The 23537-nt window shown below is 48.0% G+C and overlaps 1 protein-coding gene across 1 annotated transcript in view; it reads right to left on the bottom strand.

Annotated features, from left to right (window-relative positions):
- Dis3l2 (DIS3 like 3'-5' exoribonuclease 2) overlaps nucleotides 1-23537 on the bottom strand; it is a 356804-nt gene that overhangs the window by 29513 nt on the left and 303754 nt on the right. The window contains 1 exon segment of the mRNA XM_047544162.1: nucleotides 1674-1753. Coding sequence (XP_047400118.1) covers nucleotides 1674-1753 — 80 coding nt within the window.

Genomic DNA, 23537 nt, shown 5'->3' with positions numbered 1-23537 from the left:
AGCTCAGGACAGATCAAGATGTAGAGCTGGGTTACCTTCTCCCCTCATATTCAATGATCTAAGCTGCCAACATTGGATATCTGTTTAGACATGACCATGAAGGAGTAGGGCTAGCACCCTTCTCCCACTGGACAAAACTCTGCGATCTTTCTCCAAAGAGCAGACAGGCAGGCCAGAATTGGGGTTCATAACACCCACGCATCTAGAGATCTGTGTCTACTGCCACTATCTGCATGCCTGAGGTTGCCACACACTGACAACCAGCAGGCAGCTTCACAGGGAGAACAGCATGGTGGGTGACAGGAGGGTGGCAGAGTGGCATGCCACACTGTTTACAGCTTATGTGTCTCTTACTCCCCAGCGAGCTTGCCTGACCAGTCAGGGTCTCGCCCCAATTGTCCCATTCAGCCCCTGGACCCCTGAGAAATCCTGCCCCACTTCTCTGTTGAATTAAGCCTCATGAGAAGCTGAGATGGGGACTCTAACACAGGCCTAGAAACTATCTTCCAGAAGTTGTGCCACCCCCCCAGGAGGAGTGTGGTGCTAAAGGACGCCCGGTCAGTCTTTCCTATGACTCATGTGGTGGGAACAGCTGACCACAGCATCCACCCAAAAATAAATTACACAGTGTCATAATGCCTCGAAGGAAATCTGAATGGAGATTTGCCCATGAGGGCAGCTGGTAAGCTATCTCACACCCACAACAGGACGAGAGTTCTTGAGGGAGACCGGGCTTCTTCCAGGAAGTAACATACAGCTCTGCTGGCAGGTGCCCATGCTTCCTTCCACTGGGTAAAGTTAAAGAGTTTGGGTGTTTAAACAGTGAGACTGGAGGGTACTGTCCTCAGTCCAGGCTGGGGCTGCCCTTGTCACTGACTGGGGTTTCTGAGTGTAGTGACTTGGGACAACTGCCTTCCCTCTGTTCTCTTCCCAGTGTGAACGTGCTAATGTTGACGCTGCCTCTCAGAGCTGCGCAGGTTACCTGGAGTAGGCAACCTGAGGCCCCCAGGCCTCGGCTTCTGCAAATGTAACAGTAATAAAGAATGTCCCACAGGCTGTCACGGGGATTAAATGTGATTACAATGCAGAGTCCCCAGGACTGTGCCAACACAGTAGGTGCCGAGTGGTACCTGCCATCTCACCACCAGGGCACGTTCCGCATGCTTCACTCACCACCATTGTCCTGTCTCACAAACAACACACGGGAGGCAGGCAGCCTGTCAGGGAGGGAGAAGATGCTCTACTGTTATGCCAGGGCCACCATTCTCACGAGGCCACCACTTCAAATCTTTATGAGTGCCCAGGAATCAACCTCCCAACTACAAAGCCCACAACAGACAGCCACAACAGAACCCAGCAGGTATGTTCACAGTGAACGAGCAAGCACGCGATCGGACACCAGGCGGCGGGGGTGAGCGCATGCTCTGCTGGACGACTGAGCCTGGAGAGCAAGGTTTGTTGTCTAAGGTGCTTCTAACACCACGCAACTTCTACCTGCATTCGAGTTCTGTGCTCAGGGTCAAAGAGATTCTACAGGAGAAATATTTTTTGTCCCAGCCATTTTCCAGAAGTGAAAAGTGAGTCGCTTCCCAAGCACCCTGGTAAGGGAAGCCAGGGCCAGACGGCTTATGTGCGTGGCAGGGCCAGGTGTTGCTTCTGCAAGGGTGGCTTACTTGTTGCTGTCGCGGTACTCGTAGATGTGACATCCTTGAGGCAATCCGGTCTCAGAGTCCAGAGTGAAGGCAAGCTTGAGCTGAACAGAGAGAAGAGAAGAGAGGTGAGCTTCAGGCAGCACTCCAGCAGCAGGGAGGGCAAAACAATCAAGCGACATGGACTCCAATGTGCCGTGGACAGCCTGAGTCTCCCACTCTGGGAGGAACCACACCTCAAAGGAACGCTGTTGTCCACAGGACTGTCACCAGGTCCCTACTTTTTCATTCAGCATACAGCCAGTATTTGTGAAGTGTCCCCTTTGTGCCAGACATTGAGCTGGCTGAGGAGAAGTAACAGTGGCCCCACTAGGGCCCCCTTCAAGGAGCCCAACAGCAACCAAGCCACCACACTGAGGACCGTGCACGTATATGTAGAATCTGGAATTAAAGAGTTCTCTGAGGCAAGAAAACTACCCCATGTTTCTGTGAAAGCAAACAACTGACCTAGATAGAATGGGGTATGGGAAGGAGGGGGTTACTAGATCTTGGGGGGCACAGCAAGTACACAGGTCCTGGGGAGCACCTGAAGGATGGCTGGTAAAGCGGAATCCTGACAGAGGGGACACGGTGGCTGGTGACAATGGGGAGGAAGGCCGGGCAAAAGATGGATTTTCTTGGCCACACTGGAATTTTGGGCCTTTACTTTACAGCAAAGGAAAACTTCTGATTTAAGGATGAGGTGAATGGTGTGATGAGAACGGTTTGGGAAGGCTGGCCTGGCTACTGTGTAGACAACGGCAGCTTCAGGTAGAGGGCAGATGGAAGCAGGCGCTGCAGGAAGCTGCTACCGACAGGTGGAACAGAGTGGGGATGTGGAGGGTGGGGGCGGAAGCTAGAGGTCGGCAAGATGAACGGCAGTGGACAGTTAGAGATTTATAGAAGTAGAATCAACAGGATATACTGATGGATTTGATGTTGGAAGTGATGAGGACAGAAAGGAAGGAATTAAGGATGGTTCAAAGTTTTTATGTGTGTGTATGGTACTGAGGACTGAACCAGGGCTTCACACATGCGAGGCAAGCACTCTATCCCTGAGTACACCCCCAGCCCCTTTCATCTTGAGACAGGGCCTCACTCATTGCCCAGGATGGCCTTGTGATTCTCCTGCCTCAGCCTCCCCATGTAGCTAGGAATTACTGGCATGTGCCACTGAGTGTGCATAGGGATACTTTAAGTTTTTGATCTGAATGAGCAGGCAGATGGTTGTTCCATTGCTGAGAGGAAAAACTAACTTTGGGGATGGGTAGGGAGTCAGAAGTTTGATTTTGGATGTGTTATCCAGGAGATACCTATTAGCTTCCTTTTGTTAGGGAAGAGCAGGAGTAGGAACCCTGGAAAAATTTTGGTTTCTTTCTGGACTCTGGTGGGAAGTGATCAGGTGAGTGCAGAACTCCAACAGTTTAGGGAGGCTGGGTACTGCTAGAGCCAAGGGGTCGCTGCAGCCTGACATTTCCAAAAGCAGAGCTGGTTATTATATTTAAAATTCACTGGGCTTTTAAATCACCAGGGAAGTTTTAACCAAAATTAACTGCACATTAGGAGGATACATTATTATGATCTTTTTTAAACTGCAGGGCTGTTAACACAGCTAATGATCTGCATCATTAGACACTGGACAATTTCTCTCTTCCTCAGTGGGAAACAAGCTCTTAGGAATAGTGTGTCCTATTATTGACCCAGATGAAAATTGAAAAACAGAAATAAAGCCCTTCTTTACCATCATAAAACCAGGAACCAGGAGTCAACAGCGTGCTTTCTCTACAGAGTACTGCTTGGCTCTCCTCAGCAGAGCTATTTAAAAAATTTTTATAAAACTATAATTACAATCCTTTTCTCCTTACTTCAGCTGAGGTCAGGCCTATATTGGTTTTGTCCATTTCAAAAGTCTACATTGCTTAGAAATTCTCATATCCTTTGGCTCAATGTTTAAGTGATGGATTTGTGGCTTAGAAAAATGATCAGAAATTAAGAAGAGGCTATGTGTGGTGGCATTTGCTATTATATCAGCTACTTGGGAGGCTGAGGTGGGAGGATGGCAAGTTTGAAGCCAGCCTGGGTAACTCAGTAAGACCCTGTCCAGAAAACTTCTAGACCTCATCAATGAATTCAGCAAAATAGCAGGCTATAAAATCAACACGCATAAATCTAAAGCATTTTTATACGCAAGCGACAAAACATCTGAAAGGGAAATGAGGAAAACGACTCCATTTGCAATAGCCTCAAAAAAATAAAATACTTGGGAATCAATCTAACCAAAGAGGTAAAAGATCTCTACAATGAAAACTACAAAACATTGAAGAAAGAAATTGAGGAAGACCTTAGAAAATGGAAAGATCTCCCATGTTCTTGGATAGGCAGAATTAATATTGTTAAAATGGCCATACTACCAAAAGTGCTATACAGATTCAATGCAATTCCAATTAAAATCCCAATGACGTACCTTACAGAAATAGAGCAAGCAATCGTGAAATTCATCTGGAAGAATAAGAAACCCAGAATAGCTAAAGCAATCCTTAGCAGGAAGGATGAAACGGGGTATTGCAATACCAGAACTTCAACTATACTACAAAGCAATAGTAACAAAAACAGCATGGTATTGGCACCAAAATAGACGGGTAGATCAATGGTACAGAATAGAGGATACGGACACAAACCCAAATAAATACAATTTTCTAATACTAGACAAAGGGGCCAAAAATATGCAATGGAGAAAAGATAGCCTCTTCAACAAATGGTGTTGGGAAAACTGGAAATCCATATGCAACAAAATGAAACTAAATCCCTATCTCTCACCCTGCACAAAACTCAACTCACAATGGATCAAGGACCTTGAAATCAGACCAGAGACTTAGGATCAGACTTCCTTAACAGGACTTCCATAGCACAAGAAATAAAAGCAAGAACCAATAACTGGGATAGATTCAAACTAAATAGCTTTCTCTCAGCAAAGGAAACTATCAGCATTGCGAAGAGAGAACCTACAGAGTGGGAGAATATCTTTGCCACTCATATTTCAGATAGAGCACTAATTTCCAGAATCTATAAAGAACTCAAAAAACTCTACACCAAGAATACAAATTACCCAATCAACAAATGGGATAAGGATATGAACAGACGCTTCACAGAAGAAGATCTACAAGCAATCAACAAACATATGAAAAAATGTTCACCATCTTTAGTAATAAGAGAAATGCAAATCAAAACTACACTAAGAGTCCATCTCACCCCAATTAGAATGGCGATTATCAAGAATACAAGCAATAATAGGTGTTGGAGAGGATGTGGGGAAAAAGGTACACTCATACATTGCTGGTGGGACTGTAAATTAGTGCAGTCACTCTGGAAAGTAGTGTGGAGATTCCTTAGAAAACTTGGAATGGACCCACCATTTGACCCAGCTATCCCACTCCTCAGCCTATACCCAAAGGACTTAAAATCAGCATACTACAGAGATACAGCCACATCAATGTTCATAGCTGCTCAATTCACAATAGCCAGACTATGGAACCAAACTAGATACCCTTCAATTGATGAATGGATAAAGAAACTGTGGTATATATATACAATGGAATATTACTCAGCTATAAAGAATAATAAAATTATGGCATTTGCAGGCAAATGGATGAAATTGGAGAATATCATGCTAAGTGACATAAGCCAATCTCAAAAATCCAAAAGACGAATGATCTCACTGATAAGCGGATGATGACATGTAATGGGGGGTGGGAGGGGGGCAAGAATGGAGGAAGGAAGGACTGTATAGAGTGAAAAGACAGGTGGGAGGGGTGGGGGGGGAGGAAAAAAATAACAGAATGAATCAAACATCATTACTCTATGTAAATGTATGAATATGCAAATGATATGCTGTTACTCCATGTACAAACAGAAACAACATGTATCCCATTTGTTTACAATAAAAATAAATTAAAAATAAATAAATAAAAAAAAAGAAAAAAAGAAAAAAGGGTTGGGGTGTAGCTTGGTGTTAGAGCACCTGCCTAGCATATATGAGGCCTCAGGTTCAATTCCCATAACTGAAGAAAAAAAGAAATACAGGAAGAAAAGTTTTATTTGCAAAAGGGTTTGCCTCCATATTACTTTCTGGAAAGGCTCCAGAAGACCAGCAATAGCAGAAGGTTAAAAACCCACACTATACAGTCACACATGGATAGTGTACAGCCAGTGAGTGGCTTATGAAGAATTTTTATTAAAATGGAAAAATATCTGGGATAGACAGATAAGGCAGGATGCATATTTGACTATATACCATTAAACTGTATGAGAAAGAATAATAACTGCATAGAAGAAAGGCAGGGAGGTCAGAGATCAGAATAGCTCAGTGGTGGACGCTAGATGGGAGATTCCAGATGCTTACCCTACTTTCTTGGCACTTTCCAGATTCTTCATGATAAGCACGTTACTTTGATACTGGGTAGAGACTAATATATTTCCCTTGTTTTATGACTGGTAACTCTTTATTTATTCATTTGTTATTTACATTGCAGGTGAACACAATACCTTTTTTATGTATTTATTTTATATGGTGCTGAGGATTGAACGCAGTGCCTCACATGTGCTAGGTAAATGCTCTACCATGGAGCCATACCCCTGGCCCATGGTGACTATTAATCCTCTTACAGAATTCTAAGTTGTGGCCTCCTGGGTCTTCGGCTCCCTCGCTGTGGTACAGCTATCTTATGGCTGAAAAGTGTTGCCTTCAGGTCCTCAACTGGCCTCCAGTTCCTGCTCCCTCATCATGAAAGGCACACTGGGTCAGAGAGGGCTGGGCCACGAGCCAGTTCAGGAACACGAGGAATGTGGATGAGCTGGCAGGGCAGGCTGCACTCCAGGGTATGTGGACTTCATGTGCCCAGAAAGAAGGAACTGTGGCAGGCTCCAGAGCAGAAGACAGCCCTGCTGTGATGGTCAGGAAGGAGCGGGCTGCTGGGAGCCCACTGCCAGCACAAAGGGAGGCTGTTCTGGTGGCCTGATGAGAAGAGGCTCTGTCTCAGGCAGGAACGGAAGTATTGGGAGAGAGCTAAGAGACAAGCCCAAGGGGACTGGGAACACACACACTTTGAACCAAGTGACAATGACAGCCAGGACCTACCTCCCAGCCCCATTACATCCCCAATCTCCATGACCAGGTGAAAAAGGATGAGATAGAAGCTCTGGTCCTGGGTCCCGAAGGCTGAGGGAGGTAATTCCGGGGAGAGACTCAAAGTCAGGAAGCTGTATACGCAACAACTGACAATAAGGAAGTCCGGGGGACGGGAAGGGGAGCAGAACAGCAGCAGGCACTGAGTGGAGAGCTCATCTGCTGCACGCCTGCCAAGGGGAGGCTTTCCTTTATCCTGATGACAAGAGCCTGAACTAGGTATTAGTTTCCCTTGTACAGATGAGCAACCTGGGACTGAGAAAGACTCGTTCATCTGTCCACATCATAGTAAGACCTAGAATTCAACCCACCCGTGCTCTTAGTTCATTACCAGAATTTTAGAATTGGCAATGGTCTGGATGTGAAGTCACGGAGAGAGAAGTCACAGATAAGGTTTAAGATCTTCTGCCATGAGCAGCAGGGTAGATGGGGCCTTCCTTGCTACTCCCTCTAATGAGGAGGAATGGCAGGTCTGGGAGAAGAGTCTGGGCTCATTTGGGATTGCTGATTTTAGGGCATCTGTGAGAAGTAATGGTGATGAAGGGTGCTATAAGGATAGTCCTGAAGGTTAGAAGCAAGATTGTCATCTGGAGGTACAACCATGAGAGCCCTCAGCTGGTAGTAAGATGGCAACTTATTTTGCAGGATGAGATTGTCCCAAGAGAGTGTGCAGAGTAGAGAGAGCCCTGTAGGCAGCGTCCTGAGACTCACCTATGTGTCAGGGGCAGGCATGGAGTTCTGAGTGCTGATGTACAGAAGCTGAGAGAAGAAGGCCTCTGAAGGAGGGAGTCATCCCAGGTTAAGCCCTTCTCGTAGGTCGGTTGAAGCAGGAACGAGCGCTCCAATCGAGGACTCTCAGGGGAGCGGTGGGAGCAGAGATTAGGAGGTGGCAGGCTGAATTATGAGTGGTGGGGAAAAAGCGATCGGAACAGGACCACAGGATGCGGGAGAGAAGAATGCACGTGCGGGTGACAGAGGCTTGATTACATAGAAGGAGGCACCCCAGGGAGAGGCGGGAGACACACAGCAGACAGCAGTAACCAAAGAGCCAGGCCCCGAGGTGGCGAAGGGCTGGAGTCTGATGGACAGTGCAGGTGCCTTCTCCTCTGCAGGAGCAGGGAGGTGGGCAGAGATGTAGACAAAGCTGCAGACTGGACAAGAGGATTTGGTATGTTCTAGTATGATTTTTGTCCTCTCCTGATAAATAGAGGGCCAACAGTCTGCAAGGCCAGGAAGTATGGTGAGGGAAGCAGTAGAAGTTGGAGGGAAGTGATCAAGCTTTGAAATCGCTTGATTGGAAAACAGGACAAAAGTGACCAAGGAAGCACCCACCCACTGCCAGGGAGCACACAGGGTCCACCTGGGCACTCAGATCTGACGCTGCTGTAGCCACCCTTGGCCTGCTTGCTGATTTTCTAGACATTGGCATGAAGGAAGTCAGGTTGGTCCAAAGCTGATGTTTACCAGGGAGACTTGAAAAAAAGAATGAGACAAGGGCATAGTGATGTGGTGGGGTGACAGAGGGTCCTGGACGGACCAGGGTATCTGCAGAGCAGGAGGAAGGAAGTACAAACAAAGAGGGCCAGGGCTGGGGGCAGCTCAGCGCGGGGGACTGTGCCTAGCAGGCGCTGCCCTGGCTTTGATCCCTGGCAGCCTAGAAGAAAAAGAAAGGAAGGAGGGAACACAAGAGTAGGGAATAATTCTACAAACTGGGCCTCCTGCACCAACCCCCACATGCTCCCTGTTAAAAAGCAATTTCTCTGTATCCCTGGCTGGCTTAAGTTGAAAGGAGGTGTTCCATTCGTCAGCAAACTACCTGCAACTGCAGATGCGTAGGCCCCAAGAGTCAATAAAAAGAACAGGAGTTATTCTGAAGAGGGCGGGGTGGGGGTGGGGTTTTGGGACTCTTACACAGATCAGATCCCAGAACTCAGGAAGATAAGAATAATGCCCCTTAACCATAAAATATGGAAGAACAGGTTCCAACTAGAACCCATCAGCAGGAGCCAAAATGACCTAGAGTTGTCATGAGCAGTGGGACTTGAAATTATGATGTCATCCTGTCAGTCAAAAGTCAAGAGGTTGATCTGGGTGAGACTCTCTGGAAACTTCCTTAGGGTCCCCAATAAAACTGGAGGGCAGGAGAGGTGGGCTGTCCTTCTCTCTGGAAAGACCTGCTCTCTCCTTGAGAGTGTTCCCTTTTCCCATTTCTGATCCCTTCTGATAAACTCATACTGGTTACTCTGAGTGACATGTCTAAAATCTTTCTGGCCTGATCACAAGAAGTGGGGTTTGGAAGGGGCACATCTCTGCGACGGTCTCAGGTTCACAGCAGACCGCTGCCCTGTAACACTGTAAACCACTGGGCTGTCCTGGCCGAGGTACTGGTGAGCTCAAGGTGGGGAGCTGTGGGTGGTAAGGGAGGCAGCGGGAGTGGAGGTCAGGGAGTAGGCTGTGCCTGACCTGGGACGTGGACAGTCAATCACAAGATCCAAGAAGTCAAGGAATGGTGAGATGGAGTGGGGAGGGGAGACCTGAGAGCTCTGCAATTCAGCCAGGTTTCTCAGATAAACAAAGCCACAAAACATGTCCTTCAGGCATGTGTGTAGGTGACTTCTGTGTGCGAGGTTCAAAACATAAATGAGTCAATCTACTGGTCTCTGCAGCAGATGTGGGTGCAGAGCGAGCAGGTACTTCCTCCTTCCTAATGATATCCTAGTTGCATTCAGCTGGTCACGTCTACCCACTTCCCAGTCCCAACTGCCAGCTCTTGGCCTGGACCTGACAGTTTTAAGGGAAGTTCATGTGCCTTTCAGTCACTGACCAGAAACCCAAGCCAATGCACAGCCCGTCCTGGCCCTAGGAATGGGTGTGTGACACAGTTGAGGCCAGCCAGCTAGGAGCAGATGTGTGCCACGTGCCTCTGGCCATGAGGAACAGTACTGCAGCAACCACCTCGCTACCAGTCTGAGAACAAACAGAAGAACTCCCAGAAACAGGAGTGAAAGAATGGCAGGAGAGGAGAGCCGGCCTCCACGGAGCATGCCTGTTCCCTGTCACCCTCTGGACTTCAACTGCTCATCATTCTTCTTGAGGACACCAACACCTAACAGGTCTACCCATGCCATTGGCTCTCTTTGCCTGATCCATTCGCACTGCACAGCCCAGATCTCTCTAGAACATAAACCTCACGACGCTTCCCTGTCTGTGCCTTGGCTGGCCTCGGGCTGCTGGAGGCACGGAAACGAGGCTGCGCAGGCTCCCTCGAGGTTGGCTGCTCACTCGAAACGAATGCAGACTAACAGAGGGTGAGGAGAGGGATGTGTGCCAATCAGGCTGGCCCTCAGGCCAGGTCACAGCAGTCCTAAAGGCCAGGGAGGGCCCCAAGGCCCTGTGCTGGACAGCGCACTGGCTGCACGTGGGCAGGGCCACACCTGCTCTGTCCCCAGGGCCCTTTCTCATGCTGCGCCTGCTTCTGGCGAAGCCCTTCCCACCTGCCTTTCTGTCCATCCTCTGTAAAATGGCTCTGACTTTCCATTCTTCCCTCTTCTGGTGTGCTAGAGGCTGGGCTTATCCCCAGGAACCTTGGGTGCACAGTGGGTGTCCAATTTCACCCCCCCTTTTTTAAAATTCCAACTTTCCTTTTGGTAAACACTGCCTCCTGTCTGCCCCTTCTCAGTAACTGTGCCCCTGGCTGACAAGCACTGGCTCACGTACTCCAGGGAGCAGGTACTCCCGTCTTTCAGTGGCCCTGAAGATGCACAGGGTCCTTCCCTCTACAGTGGTTCCTGGACACTTCCTGTGAAGCGGAACCAGCCAGGACAGAACAGTCTGTGTGCTGCCACCTGGTCAGCCTATGCCCTACTTGAGGCCTGCAGGGACCATTCATGGAGCAGCTCAGCTTGGAAGGCTGCCGCAGCCACTCGGGGACTTTACAAGGTCTTTCCCTGTCCAGAAGCAGCTGCCCCATCAAGCAGGAGAATCTGCCACTATCCTGCCCTTTCCCCGGGAATGAGTTTCTTAGCAGGACGCTTTCTAACTACATAACATCTTTGGCATTGGGTGAAGAGGGAAGGAAGCGAAGGCCCACAAGGTAGTCAAAGGCTGCTCTGCTGGAATCTTCCAGAGAGGGAGGAGGCCTTGAGATGGGTCCAGTGAGAGCAAGGCTTCCATCCTGACAAAACCAACTGGTCTCCCTTGGGCAGAAAATGGAAGAGCATTCTACTTCCAGGGGCTCGGGCTGACACCACACAGGAGGGCAGGCTCTGGGCAGCTGGAGTGGGAGACTTTGGTGGGGCCTCCTCTGCCCTGGGGAGCCCAGGGCAACTGGCTTAGGGAACTGTGGGGGCGAGCTCCAAAGCTAGGGTGAGTGGAAAGGCTGGAATCCTTAGGAAAGGAGAATCTTCCCCCAGACTCCATTGGTGTTGTTGGGCCTCGGAGAGGCCTTTCCTCAGCCCCTTGGGCTCTTTGGGTGCGGTGGCAAGGGAGACCAGCAGGACACCTTCCCAGCAGGTGTCAAGAGGTGAGCAACAAGAACGGCCCAGTGAAGACCATGTGGGACTTCCTAAGGGATTCCAAATATTGCTGTATGGGGAGGAGACTTCAGGAGATCTTAGGAAAGAATGAATGTCCCAGGCTTAGTGCGAGGGTGAGGGGGTTCAGGGAGTCATTTGATGTAACTAATAAGGGACATGTGGCCTTACTTTGGATGCCAGTCCAGTGAAGCCAGTGGGCCATGTTATATGCATAAGAACAATAGACAAAGGATAATGCAATGGGACAGGAAGGGGTGGTCAAGTGGGCACAATGGCTGTCTCCTGAACCAGTGAGCAAGCCCAGTCTTTATTGCTCAGGTGTATAGCTGGCTTGCCCAAACAGCCACATAACTGGAGAATATTCTGCACAGGCTGCTCAGTCCTAAGCCCCACCAGTTAAGGATAACAGCACAGAACTTCTGGAGCTTTAGGAAACTTCTGGCCTGCCAGGCACAGTGGTGCACACCTATAATCCCAACTACTCCGGATACTGAGGCAGGAGGATCATGAGTTTGAAGCTAGTCTCAGCAACTTAGCAAGGCCCTCAGCAACTCAGTGACACTCTGCCTCAACATAAAGAATAAAAGGGCTGGGGATGTGACTCAGTAGTAAAGTACTCATGGGGTCAATCCCCAGTATCAAAGAAAAAGAAAAAAAGAGAACTCCTGGTCTGACCTGGGAAGGGCAAAAACGGAGTTAATGAGCTGAGGACTTCCTGTTTAGTCCTCGACAGCTGCAAGATGCCCTCTTAGGGGCAACTGGGCCTCTCTCTTCACGTGTCCCAGAGGTACCTGCAGCCCCAGCAGGACGGCATGGTAGGGCTCTCTGCAGGTTGCTCTGTGATGGGGCAGGGGAGCTGGGAGCCCAGCGCAGGGCTTCCCTGACAGGGTTGTAATGAGAGAGGTCATTGATGGAAGCCTAGTGTTTGTTCTTTGGCCAGGATTTTGCAGGTCAATCCGCCATTGGTTCTCCAGGAGGCCTGTGAGCTTGCTGCAATCTGCTAGCTATTAGGATTCAGGTTCAAGCACGGGTCAAGGACCAGCCTGGAAGCTTCCAGCCTCCCCATGGCTGACACTTCCCTGTGCAGCCCACTGGATCTTGCAGGGTGTCCAACTCTTCCTTAAGCTGAAAGTGGCCAATCCTAACATAGGGCCAAGATTTCAGAACACCATTTATGACATAGTCAAAAGGGATAGGAAAGTTACCTCTACCTGAAGCCTTGGTTTTATAATTGAAAAATCTTATTAGGAGGAAATCTTCATATTCTCAAAATGATCTTTAGTTTTCCTTCCTCAGTCTTCATTGTTTGGTTTGGATTTCCTAAGCATTATTTCTTTTTTCCATCTCCTCTTTGCTTTCTTTTATAAGACAAAGATGCTGTGGGCTTTGCTTTAACTTGGTTAACAGCGATTCTACGGCAATGTATTAAATTTCTTTCTCCTAAGTCCACTGAAGTCTTTTTGGACTTGGAAGGAGCTTTTTAAGAAAGAACTTGCTCACTCAGCAGGATTTTCCTCCCACCCCAAGCTCTGGTTCTGACCTGGAAAAAATAAGAGTGAGAAAGAGCAAGAGAATCCTGCAGTCCTGACGCTCGACTTTACAAACCACAAAAAAGGACCTAGCTCCAGTAACGTAATCATGGAGATTTCTGGCACCTTGGTCTTTCAAGAAAAATACATCCATCTGCTGGCACAGAGACCCATCAAACTCAATCCTGTTCAGTATGGAGTTCCCGATTCATTAGTGTTGGAAAGTCTACAGCAAGGCCACCGCTCCCCCTGGATGACGCCTCCCTGCAGTGCCGTCTGTAAACCCCACAGCTGCATTTTCACTTAAGGCCACTTCTCCTGACTCCATTATACCTTGTTCCAGAGGCTTGCTCTATTCTCATTAAGACTAAATGACAAGGATTCTTCAATCCTAAGGTTTTACTTGCTCAGAGGAGAAAATGTCTACCCTAGAGCTCATGTTAGTCCGCAGGGAAAGCTGCTGTTTAGTTAGCAAGTTGGACCCAGAGTCCATCCCAGCATAGGAGAGCTGGCAGCTGCTCTCCTGCCCACCTGTCAAGCTGACTCACCAGCAAGACCCAGGTAGCAGAGTTCTGCGTGCTGCCATCCCAGGGGACCTCAGACCTTTATTACTGGTGAGAACAGCACAGAAGAACAATCCTGAGGCTCCTCCAGCAGATCGGCAGCCTCCTGATCAGGCCTCACCCAGTTGCTGGGCCCTGTTTTGCCCGTGAAATTCCTGAGCAACATGACAACAGTGAATGTAGGCATGACAAGCAAGTTTGCCTGTGCCATCTGCAGCCAGATGAAGAAGAGGTACAATGTTTTCATCCTACTCAATGCCGGGCATTTCTGAGGGGTTTTATGGTCAAGGAGTCTTGAAAAATTACCATGTAGAACCAGTTCTGCTTAGAGCTCTGGCCTTGGGCCGCCCACTGTTCAGGGGCTGGCTTCTGCCCGAGGCAGAAAAGCACCAAGGCTGGGGGACTCCAAACGCATGGAGGTGGAGGTGCATCTGCAGAAGACAATGGCCAGGTTTCCTGGGGCAGGAATGTTTCCATTCTGCCACCTACTTATCACCTTTCTAGAGCTTATGGTCCTGCCCTGGGCAGTGGAGAATCCCATGGCCCAGGCCCTCCCCATGTCCAAGTGGCTGCTATGTGACTTGCATCACATGCTCAGTGAAGAGCAGGGAACGGAGTCGGGTAGGAACAGCCTGTGTCCACTCACCCAGGCAATGCTCCAGCCTCATCCTGGAATCCCATGAAGCCAGAGGAAAGTGACACATGTTAACCAGATGAGCTGGGGCCGTCCCTTCCTCAAGGGCATTTTAATGATACTCCTCCGTTCCTCACCAAAGTTCATCTTAAGAAACAGCCTTATAAAATCTCTTCTTCATATGCCACCAGCGTAAAAGCTATCCATTGACATTCAAGGTCCCCGATACTAAGACTCATGTGAGAACCTGCTTTTAGTGCTAGGAGATATGTTCTTCAACTTTCCATGAAGTTTGTTATTAAAAACAACCTTATAAAATTCCCTGCCCCGTGCTGAACTAGTCTGCCTTGCTGATATTGAAATCAGAATATCTGATGCCCAGGCAGGGACTGTGCCCACAGATGCCAGAGACATTCTGTTACTTAATGCTTCTTTCCTTGCTCTGGCTTTCCCTCTTTCTATTATATTCATTTCACTCATTTCCTGTGCTGTAGGTCCTCTCACATTCTTTTTAGAAATACATAAATAAGGCAAAATTCTTCAAAATATAAGCAGACACACATGAGACTGTGAGAGGCAGGCAGGGTTGAATACCCCCTAAACAATGGCCATGATGGTAGACAATCAGTTCACGGTTGAAAGAAAAGGGACATTCCCATACAGTCCTCACAGCCAGTGAGCAAGCTGGCTCTCTTCTTAAATAAACAGGAGAGAACAGAATGATCTTCCAGGGAATTGGCCTCAGTTTCCAGGGACTTGAGGAGTCGGGAGTTATGTAAGCCAAGCTGGGAGCCAGCAGCTCTGCCTGCCTCTCCTCTCCCTGCGTTGGTGTGGAGGTAGGCTTCTGAGGCCTTAGACTCTCTACCCGGAAGACGGAGCTGAGTTGCTCTGTGGTTGTCCTTGTGGTTTGCTTCTTGGAGAAATGTGGAATTCTTTCTAGGTTTACTGGAGGGAAGCGCCCATGACCAGTTCCTGCTGTATCTATTGGAAGAGAAGCTCTAATGTTGCAGCAGAACCAGCGTGCACGTCGTGAGAGGTTTTAACCGGGGGCAAGTGGTAGTGGAAAGCTCTTCTGTACAAGGCTGTCAAAAGTTCATGACTAGATTCCAGTCAAGGCCAAGTACCTGAACGACATATTCTAGGACAATAATGCCATCTGAGGTCCTTTCTGGTCTTGGAGAAAGGACCAGAAAAAATTGGCTGCCCCTCTCCAACTGCTGCTCCCACAACTTGGCTTGAACCTGCACCAGAGGGTTTAGCGACCCTGCTGGCAGGAGAATCACTCTCTACCACCAGACAGCCACAAAATGCCCATTGATCTAACACTGATTAACAGACTACTCAGAATAATCTAGAAGGGACACTTAGGAGACTGGGGTGCCTGTAATATCTGAAGTATCCTATTCCTACTCCTAATATCTGAGGTTCCTATTCCCATCCAAGATAATTACTTGTGTCTTTGTTTCTTTATAGAATATCTTATCAATTTAAGAGACGCTGTTCTACCTATGGTAAAAACCAAGGAACACATGGGTGGTGCTAAATTTGAAAACTGTACAGCTTGGGCATGGTGGTGGTGCATGCCAGTAATGCCAGCTACTCTGAAGCAGGAGGATCACAAGGTGGAGGCCGGCCTGGGCAATTTATTGAGACCCTGCCTCAAAATAAAAATTTTAAAAAATACTGGGATATATCTCAGTGGCAGAGCTGTTACCCAGCATGTATTAGGTCCTCAGTTCAATCCCTCCATCCCCAGGATTACAAAAAACAAAACAAACAAAACAAGACAGTACGGATAGACGTTTATAGCTATGATGAAAAGCAAAGGCTAAAAAAAGTAGGTTTTATGGAGGGCCAGGATGCAGTCGGAGGGAAATGAACATCCTTTCCATTTGCTTTTCTAACTGAAAAACCAGCTTTGGTACAGAGACTTCCAGAATAATCTCACATAGTTCAAAATCACTTAAGAAACTATGTATAATATTAGATGTTTAAAAAGTTTCAAAATAATTTCAGGAAATATTCTATTAAACAAAAACTTGTTTTCCCTCTAATCCCACAGAATCTTTGGCTCTGGGGATAGAACTAAGGTGACAGAGGCTTTCCAAGCCCAACTTTCTAGTCAAATCTAGATCCTTTGTCTAGTCTAACATTCTAGTTATAGGACTAGACAAGTTTCTCTTTCTGGTATCTCACAGGGTTCATCCTAGCATGCACAAGGTCCTGGGTTCAAACCCCAGCACTGTTAAAACAAACAACAACAACAACAACAACAACAACAAAACCCTCAAAAACCAAAACAAAACAAAAAAGCAAAAAAAAACCCACAAACAAGCAAACACAAAACCAAAAAGGAGCGCTTGCCAAAGGGGCAATGTTAAGGTTTCTGCCTCTGCCTTCTTGCCATGGGCCCAGGCCTCTCCACTTTGAGCAGGGCCTGGCACAGTCCTCCTGATGGGCTGAGCTCCAAACGAAAACCAGGATGCACAGAACAAGCTCCTGGGACTCACCTGACTGATCACTCCCAAAAACAATCACCAAAACCTGAGGAATTTCCAGTTATAGGAAATTTGATTTCTTGAGCAGTATTTGGAAAACTGCTGCGTATCTAAAGGCCTCCTTAAAGAGATGCAGCAGAGGGACACAAGCCACTTGCTGGCTTCAGTGGCCCCACAGCACTTTCGCTGCTGCCCAGGGGTCATGTTGACGCAGGGTCCTCGGTCTCAGGCAGCCAGTCATGATTTTATTCCTGGTGGCTGCTCTCTAGGCCTGCTTCACATGGGCAGCCCACACCGCCATCTGAAGCCCGCCACTCAAAGCTTCCGAAGGGCCTGGATGGGTGGACAGATGTGCCTCACCATGGAGTGGCCTGGCGCCTTGGCACCAGCAACAACTTGTCTGTTTATCTCTGCTTGGGGAAGGAAAAGGTCACAGTGACCTGCTAGCACATGGCCGAGGCTGCCATCACAGTCTGGATACAGGAAAACTGCTTCTAGCAAGCTCTGGCGCTTCTCACTGGGGCAGGCCTCCAGGTAGTTTCTGTTCAGCTGTCATACCTTCCCAACCAGACGGAGCTCTGATGGCGAAATCCTAGTTGATTACTCTGGGGATTGGTCACAAGGCCTTTATTAGATAAAGGTGATGCAGGGCCCTGCACCAAAGGGTGGAAATTACAGGTTCCATGAATTGCAGGGGCACCGGGACTATTGCCCCTACTTTAAAGGAAAGAGAGTGAATGCTCAAGAGAAGTGAGATATTGCCCAAGGTCAGCAATACATAAATCAGTACTTGGCCCATTTGGAAATAGAACCCAAGCCTCCACAGTCTGCCTTTCCTCCTGGGCCTCTTGCAGGGGCACTGTGCTGGAGGCAGGAGCTCCAGTGTCTTAGCCCTCCCTCCTCTAGAGACAGGGCAGAGATGGTGAGGTCTTAGCCTTCTTGAGGCTTGCTGGCAAAGGCATTGCTGAAGAGCAAGCTAAGGGCCTCCTTCTGCCCACATGAATTTGGGACAAGCAACCTCAGGGAGAGGTCTGCCCAGACTCCAAGATGGGCCTGTGGAGGCGTGTGAAGCAGGGGCTCGAGGGTTAGGGATGCCCTCTGGGACAAGAGCAAATGAGACAGAGGTGGGCTGGCTCCAGCTCTGCAATAATCCTGCCCTCTGGCTGGCTCAGTCGCACAGCTGGTTAGAAGAAGACCAGAACTCGAGCCAGGGGTTTCTCATGCTCAGGGTTTGCAAAAGCCTGAAAGAGGAAATGTTACTCAGCTAGTCAAAATACTGAGTGGCAGGAATAAAGAAAAAGAAAACAACAAAAATTAAAATTAGTATAGGATCTCTTATTATCCTATTGAAGAAATGGGCTAGGGACTCAGAGAGTCAATTTCTATTACGTACATCATGGGCCCCTATCTGTGACTCCATCTGTAAAATGAAAGCGTCAAAAAGGCTATTCCCTGAGGTTCCTCCTGGCTCTCTGTGGCACTCAGCCATGCCAGGCACCCTGTGTGGTGCAGGGAGGGGAAAGACTTGCAGGCAAACTAGGTCATGGACTCTCAAGCTGTGAGAGTATAGAGAAGGATCTGGTAGAGCAGCCTGCATGGATCAGAAGAGGCAGGTCACTGAAGATCTGAAAGATGCAGACAGGACAGGCTCCAGGTGATGTGCCCTTCAGTGTGCCCAGGGCAGAGACCACCTGGGTCATGCTCATCAAGGTATCCCGGGCACCAACCTGAGTTTTCAGAAAAGTTGGTGGTCAATAAGCAAGAGATGAGGGAATGATCAAACCAGAGGGAAGAATGACTACCTACTGTTCCACGGATATGTAGCCCATAGGTCTGACTGTAAGGGAGGTACAACTTGATAACAGATAAAATAATATTGATGATGGGACACTGTTGTCAAGATTTATTGAGCTTACTCAAGAGCCTGTTAGTGCTGAGCACATCCATCCCGCTCTTGCTGAATTCTCTTAGCTGGTCTTCGAGGGTGAGTACAATTGCCATTCCTTCCTGATCACTGGGAACCTGGAGGTTCGTGGTGGTTGACAGATGTGCTCTGGGTCCCATGTCTGCAGCTCTGGGACTTGAGTCCAGGGTGTCTGGCCTCCAGCTCAGTACTTTACTGTAAGACAACAGAGCCTCAGCTTGTATGGATGGAAACTAAAACTGGGCCCTCTTCTGTGACCGGTGCCCTCCTAGGGGCTAAAGGATGTGGACTGCTTTCCAGGGCAAGTACCCCTGAGTTGAACCCCAGCCCTTTGCCAGGGGCAGTGCTGGTGTCCCACACAGGGGAATAAAAGCAAACAATCCTTTTTTCGTAATTATCGAGCCACAGAATTTGCAAAGGTAGACAGGGGTTTCCGCATCCCCTCGTCCCATTTCACTGTAAGGTCAGAACTCATCTAACTGTAGTACAGTATCAAAACCAGGAAACCGACGCGATGTGTCCCAGTCTGGGCCTCTTTACGCACACGGCTCGATGTGTGTAGCTGCGTCTGTCATGCAGACACAGACTGCCTCTCAGGATAAGGGTCTCTCTCCTGGTCCCACCATCCCTAATGCCTGGCAACCACCTGTTGGGTCTTACTCTCTGAATTTTTGTCATTTTGAGAAACTTCCATAAATGTAATCATATGATATTTTAGACCCACTTTTCAGTTTTGTAGAAAAATATGAAATAACATCCACATCCAACCAAAGAAAGAACTACGTGGCAGAAGAAACGTCTCTGAACTAGTCCTGCCACTCACAGCTTTGAACCCTTGGAGAAGCTGCTTACTCCAGGCCTCAGTTTCCCCTCTATAAAAATGGGTAAGAGGCACAAGGATTAGAGGTAAACTGCGAAAGAATTCGCCTTCTACAGTGCAGCCTCGGGATCAGAGCAGCCACGCTGTGCCAGGTTCACTAGGGGGCCTAGAATCCTGGAGGTGGGAAACAGGTCGAGTGCTCTCTGCTCAGCACAGAATGTCTCCTGAGTGCCCAAGCTTGGGTGAGGCTCCTGAACCCAGAGAAGGGGCCAGTGCCAAAGTGGGGCGGGGAACAGATGAGTGACTGAATTAGGTGACGCATGGATACCCCACAAAGCTCTGCATCACTCAAAGGCTGCATGTGTGAAGGGGGACAATGGCCTGCACTACCCACGAGGTCACCTCTACTATGACTAGCTGTGGAAATCTGAAAAAATCTCCCCAAAAATCACATATGCAAAGACTCCATTATATAGCTGAGAGAGCACTCGACTTTGAGCCTTTGAGTAGCTGGGAACCCAGCACAAATGGCTGGCGAGATCTTAAGCAATATGCCCACAGCCCATTGAAAACGGGACAAAACCAGGCATTCAGGGTCCTTCATGATTTATTGAAAGTGGTATTGTCTGGGCCTCTGCATGGCACCAGCAGGGGTGGGCTGGGGCGCTCCTCCTGACAGCAGGGTCACCCATGTGTCTCCTGTTCCCTTGGACTTTTCAACTCCCCTGGCCAGCGTTCACTCCCTCTGCTTTTCTCCTTTGAAGTTATAGAATGCGGCCTCATCGATCACTGACATGCAGGGTTTCAAAAGGACTGCGAGTGAATTCGCTTTTTTTTAAAAACAAGTGAGAAGGGCTCAGCCAGGAAGAGTGAGAGCAGGAGGGGGCAGGCACAGAGAACGCGGTGCTTTGCCCCAGGTTCTCGCTGAGTGTCAGGGCTCAAGGTGGGGACGGAGGCTTTCGAGGCATGCCATGCACTGCTCCCAAGTGCCCCTGTGGCTCACCATGGTCTCTCCAGCAAGACATGATGCTGCCTGCTAGTCCTGCTGGCTGTACCTTGGGGACATGAGCAGAGGCAGATGTTTGAGGCAGGGGAGGGTAAGCACCAGCCCTCCAGGCTGGTCACTCAGTGGGTGCCTTTAACTGAATGGTCACAGTGAACCTCAAACTGGAGGGTGCTCAGCAGCTGCCTACCCTTCCTCCCTGGGTGGCACCCCATCCCCCAGCTGCCCAGGAAGAAGCCCGTGAGTATCCAGATGTTCTCCTTCCATGTTTTGGTCCTGATTCCACTACTCAGTCTCTCTCACCTGTCCCTTCCTGTCAGCAGGGTGACCTCAAGCTAGAGCCTCACCTGGATGACCGCTGCAGCCTTCTAGTTGGCTCCCTGGCTATCCATACCTAGACCCCATACCCTTCCAATGCAGCCTCCACAGAGCTGCTAGAAAGAGCTCTCTAAAACAAAAGTCCCATATTCCTTCACTCCTGCGTGTAAAGTGCTTCAACAGTGCCAAGTTGGATTCAAGGAAACACTAATGTTTCAGGGGAGAGCAAAGGAGGGCCCTCAAGATCAGTGGGTCACATCTCCAAAAACATCTCCCAGAGTCATGCCAGTGGAATGCACATTCCAGAATGCACCAACCACTGCACTGCTGTCTCTAGCTTTCTTGGAGAAGCCATTCTCCATCTGCTCTCCCTTACTGGGACAGGAATCTTGTGCTGCTCCTATTAATAACCTAGCACACTCACACTCTGAACTCTGTGTTTCTAGAAGACAGGACATGGCTTATCTGCCTTGCAACGATGGACACAAAGCGAATTATCAGAAAGCGTGTTACTTTCTGAACATGTTTGTTGCACTGCATTTTCCCATGGATGAAAGATGGCAGCCTCTACTTAGGCTCAGCTGATGTTGGCCATCTCAGATCTCTATCAACATCAGCTGCACGTCCTTCCCAGGCAAGCAGTCCTTGGCCTCTCACCCACGGCAGGCTTTCTTCCCATCACACTGTGCTCCAGCTGTTCTGAGGAAAACCCAATTCCAATGGCAGTTGTAACCAGCAAGCTGTCTTGTTGATGGTGATTTTTAAAAGTCTCCCAGTTACGAGATTAAAGCATGATGGGGTGAGTCGCTGACATGGGGTTTGCATGTAATCGGCAAAGCTCTGGGTTTGGCACTATTCACCATTCCAACTGTAGGCAACACTCAGCAGGATTTATCTAGAAAGTTCAGGAGGTTTTCTCTTATCATTCCACACCCTGTTTTCAAAAGGTGCAATCCTCAGCTCTATCCCAAGTCTGAGCCATGGAAGATCTGCTTTTCCTGGGGCAACGTCCTTTGCAGATGGCTCCCAGAAGGCACCAAGCCTGGCAAGGTTCCCACGACCAACTCTATCCCAAATCACTCAGGTGTGTCTGACTTTGCTTCTGAAACTAGTTTCCAAAACTTGTTTAAAAAAACAAACAAACAAAAAAAAACCTTCTGGAATTGGGAAATAATGCGCTTAGAAAGGAAGGCAGAAACTAAAAGTAAATCCCCAAACTATAAGAGCTCCAGAAGAAAATCTTTGTGATCCTGGGTTGGCCAAAGATTTCTTAGATATGATACCAAAAGCATAATCTGTAAAGGAAAATTTTGAAAATATTGGACTTCATTAAAATGAAAAACTGCTTTTCAAAAGAGGATTAAAAGCAAGTCAGAGAGTAAAGGGATAAAGAGAATGAACAGACAAGTCAAAGGTTGGAGAAAATACTGCAAATCACATATTTGGTAGAGAATTTGTATCTAAAATAAAGAACTCTCAAAACCCAATAATAAGAACCCAACCAGCCATTAAAAAAAAAAAAAAAAAAAAGACAAAAGTCAGAGTATGAAGATATGCAGTGAAGAAATGCACCAGTTTGTTTTTTTTAAATACAGTTAAATACACACTTATCATATGATCCAGCAATTATAAAGATTTACCCAAATGAAAAGCCTGTAGGTAGATGTGGGATTATTCACAGTGCCCAACCGGAAACAGTCCAAGTGTCACTCAGCCGATAAAAGGCTGAACGAACTGTGGTACATGTACATGTGGCATGGACTCTGCAAGAGGGAATGTGACCAGCACACCTGACATGAATTGTCCTCAGATGCCTTTTCAGCTACGCAACAGAAGTTAGACTTGAAAGGCTATCAACTGGACCATTCCATTGGTATGAATTTCTGGAAAAGCCAAAAATACAGTGATAGAGCACAGGTTAGTGAGCCGGGTGCTGTGGCACATGCCTGTAATTCCAGCGACTTGGGAGGCTGAGGCAGGAGGTCAACCTGGGCAACTGGACGAGACCATCTCAAACTAAAAAAACAAAAGGAAGGCTGGGGATATATAGCTCAGTTGGTAAAGTGTTTGCCTCACAAGCACAAGGCAAAAACCAACCAACCAAACAAAAAACAACAACAAAAAACAAAAGGACTGGGATGTGGCTCACTGGTAAAATGCCCCCAGGTTTAATCACCAGTAACAACAACAACAAACAAAAAGAAAGAAAAGAGGTTAGTAGATGCCCAGGCTAAGGGTAGGTGGGAGGGATTGACTACTAAGGGGTATCTGGAACTTTCTGGGGTGATGAAACTGTCATATCTTTTTTAAAATAAATTATTTAGTTGTTGATGAACTTTATTTTATTCAATTATTTATATGCGGTGCTGAGGATTGAACCCTGTGCCTCACACATGCTAGGTAAGCAGTCTTACCACTGAGATACAACCCAGTCCTGTTCCTTTTCTTGACTGTGGTGGTGGCCACATGACTGTGTATATAGCTTACACAACTGTGTACTTAAAAGGGTGAATTTTGCTGTAGGTAATCATACCTTCATAGGGAAAAAGGTGATTCTGCCAAACAAGGCTGGGGGGTGCTGTGCTTATAGTGTCAGGAGATCCCAGAGACAGGATGTCAAACCTGCCCTTTTATAGACATAGCAAAGAGACTGAAGTGTGGGATGGAGCCCACAGCAGGGAAAAAATGTGGCTCAGAACAATAATAAAACACCATTTCCAACCTGTGATATTAACAGATTAACACAAACCCACGAGCTGGCAGCTAGCTGAGGTGGGTGACAGTGCACCATTGTTCTGCACTGGGAGCGCCTTGGCACCCACGTGGCTTCACCTTCCTGGAAA

Source organism: Sciurus carolinensis, chromosome 3 (assembly GCF_902686445.1).
Source record: "Sciurus carolinensis chromosome 3, mSciCar1.2, whole genome shotgun sequence".
NCBI lineage: Eukaryota > Metazoa > Chordata > Mammalia > Rodentia > Sciuridae > Sciurus > Sciurus carolinensis.
The sequence above is the reverse complement of the archived record's forward strand: the minus strand, read 5'-3'. Positions and strand labels throughout refer to the sequence as shown.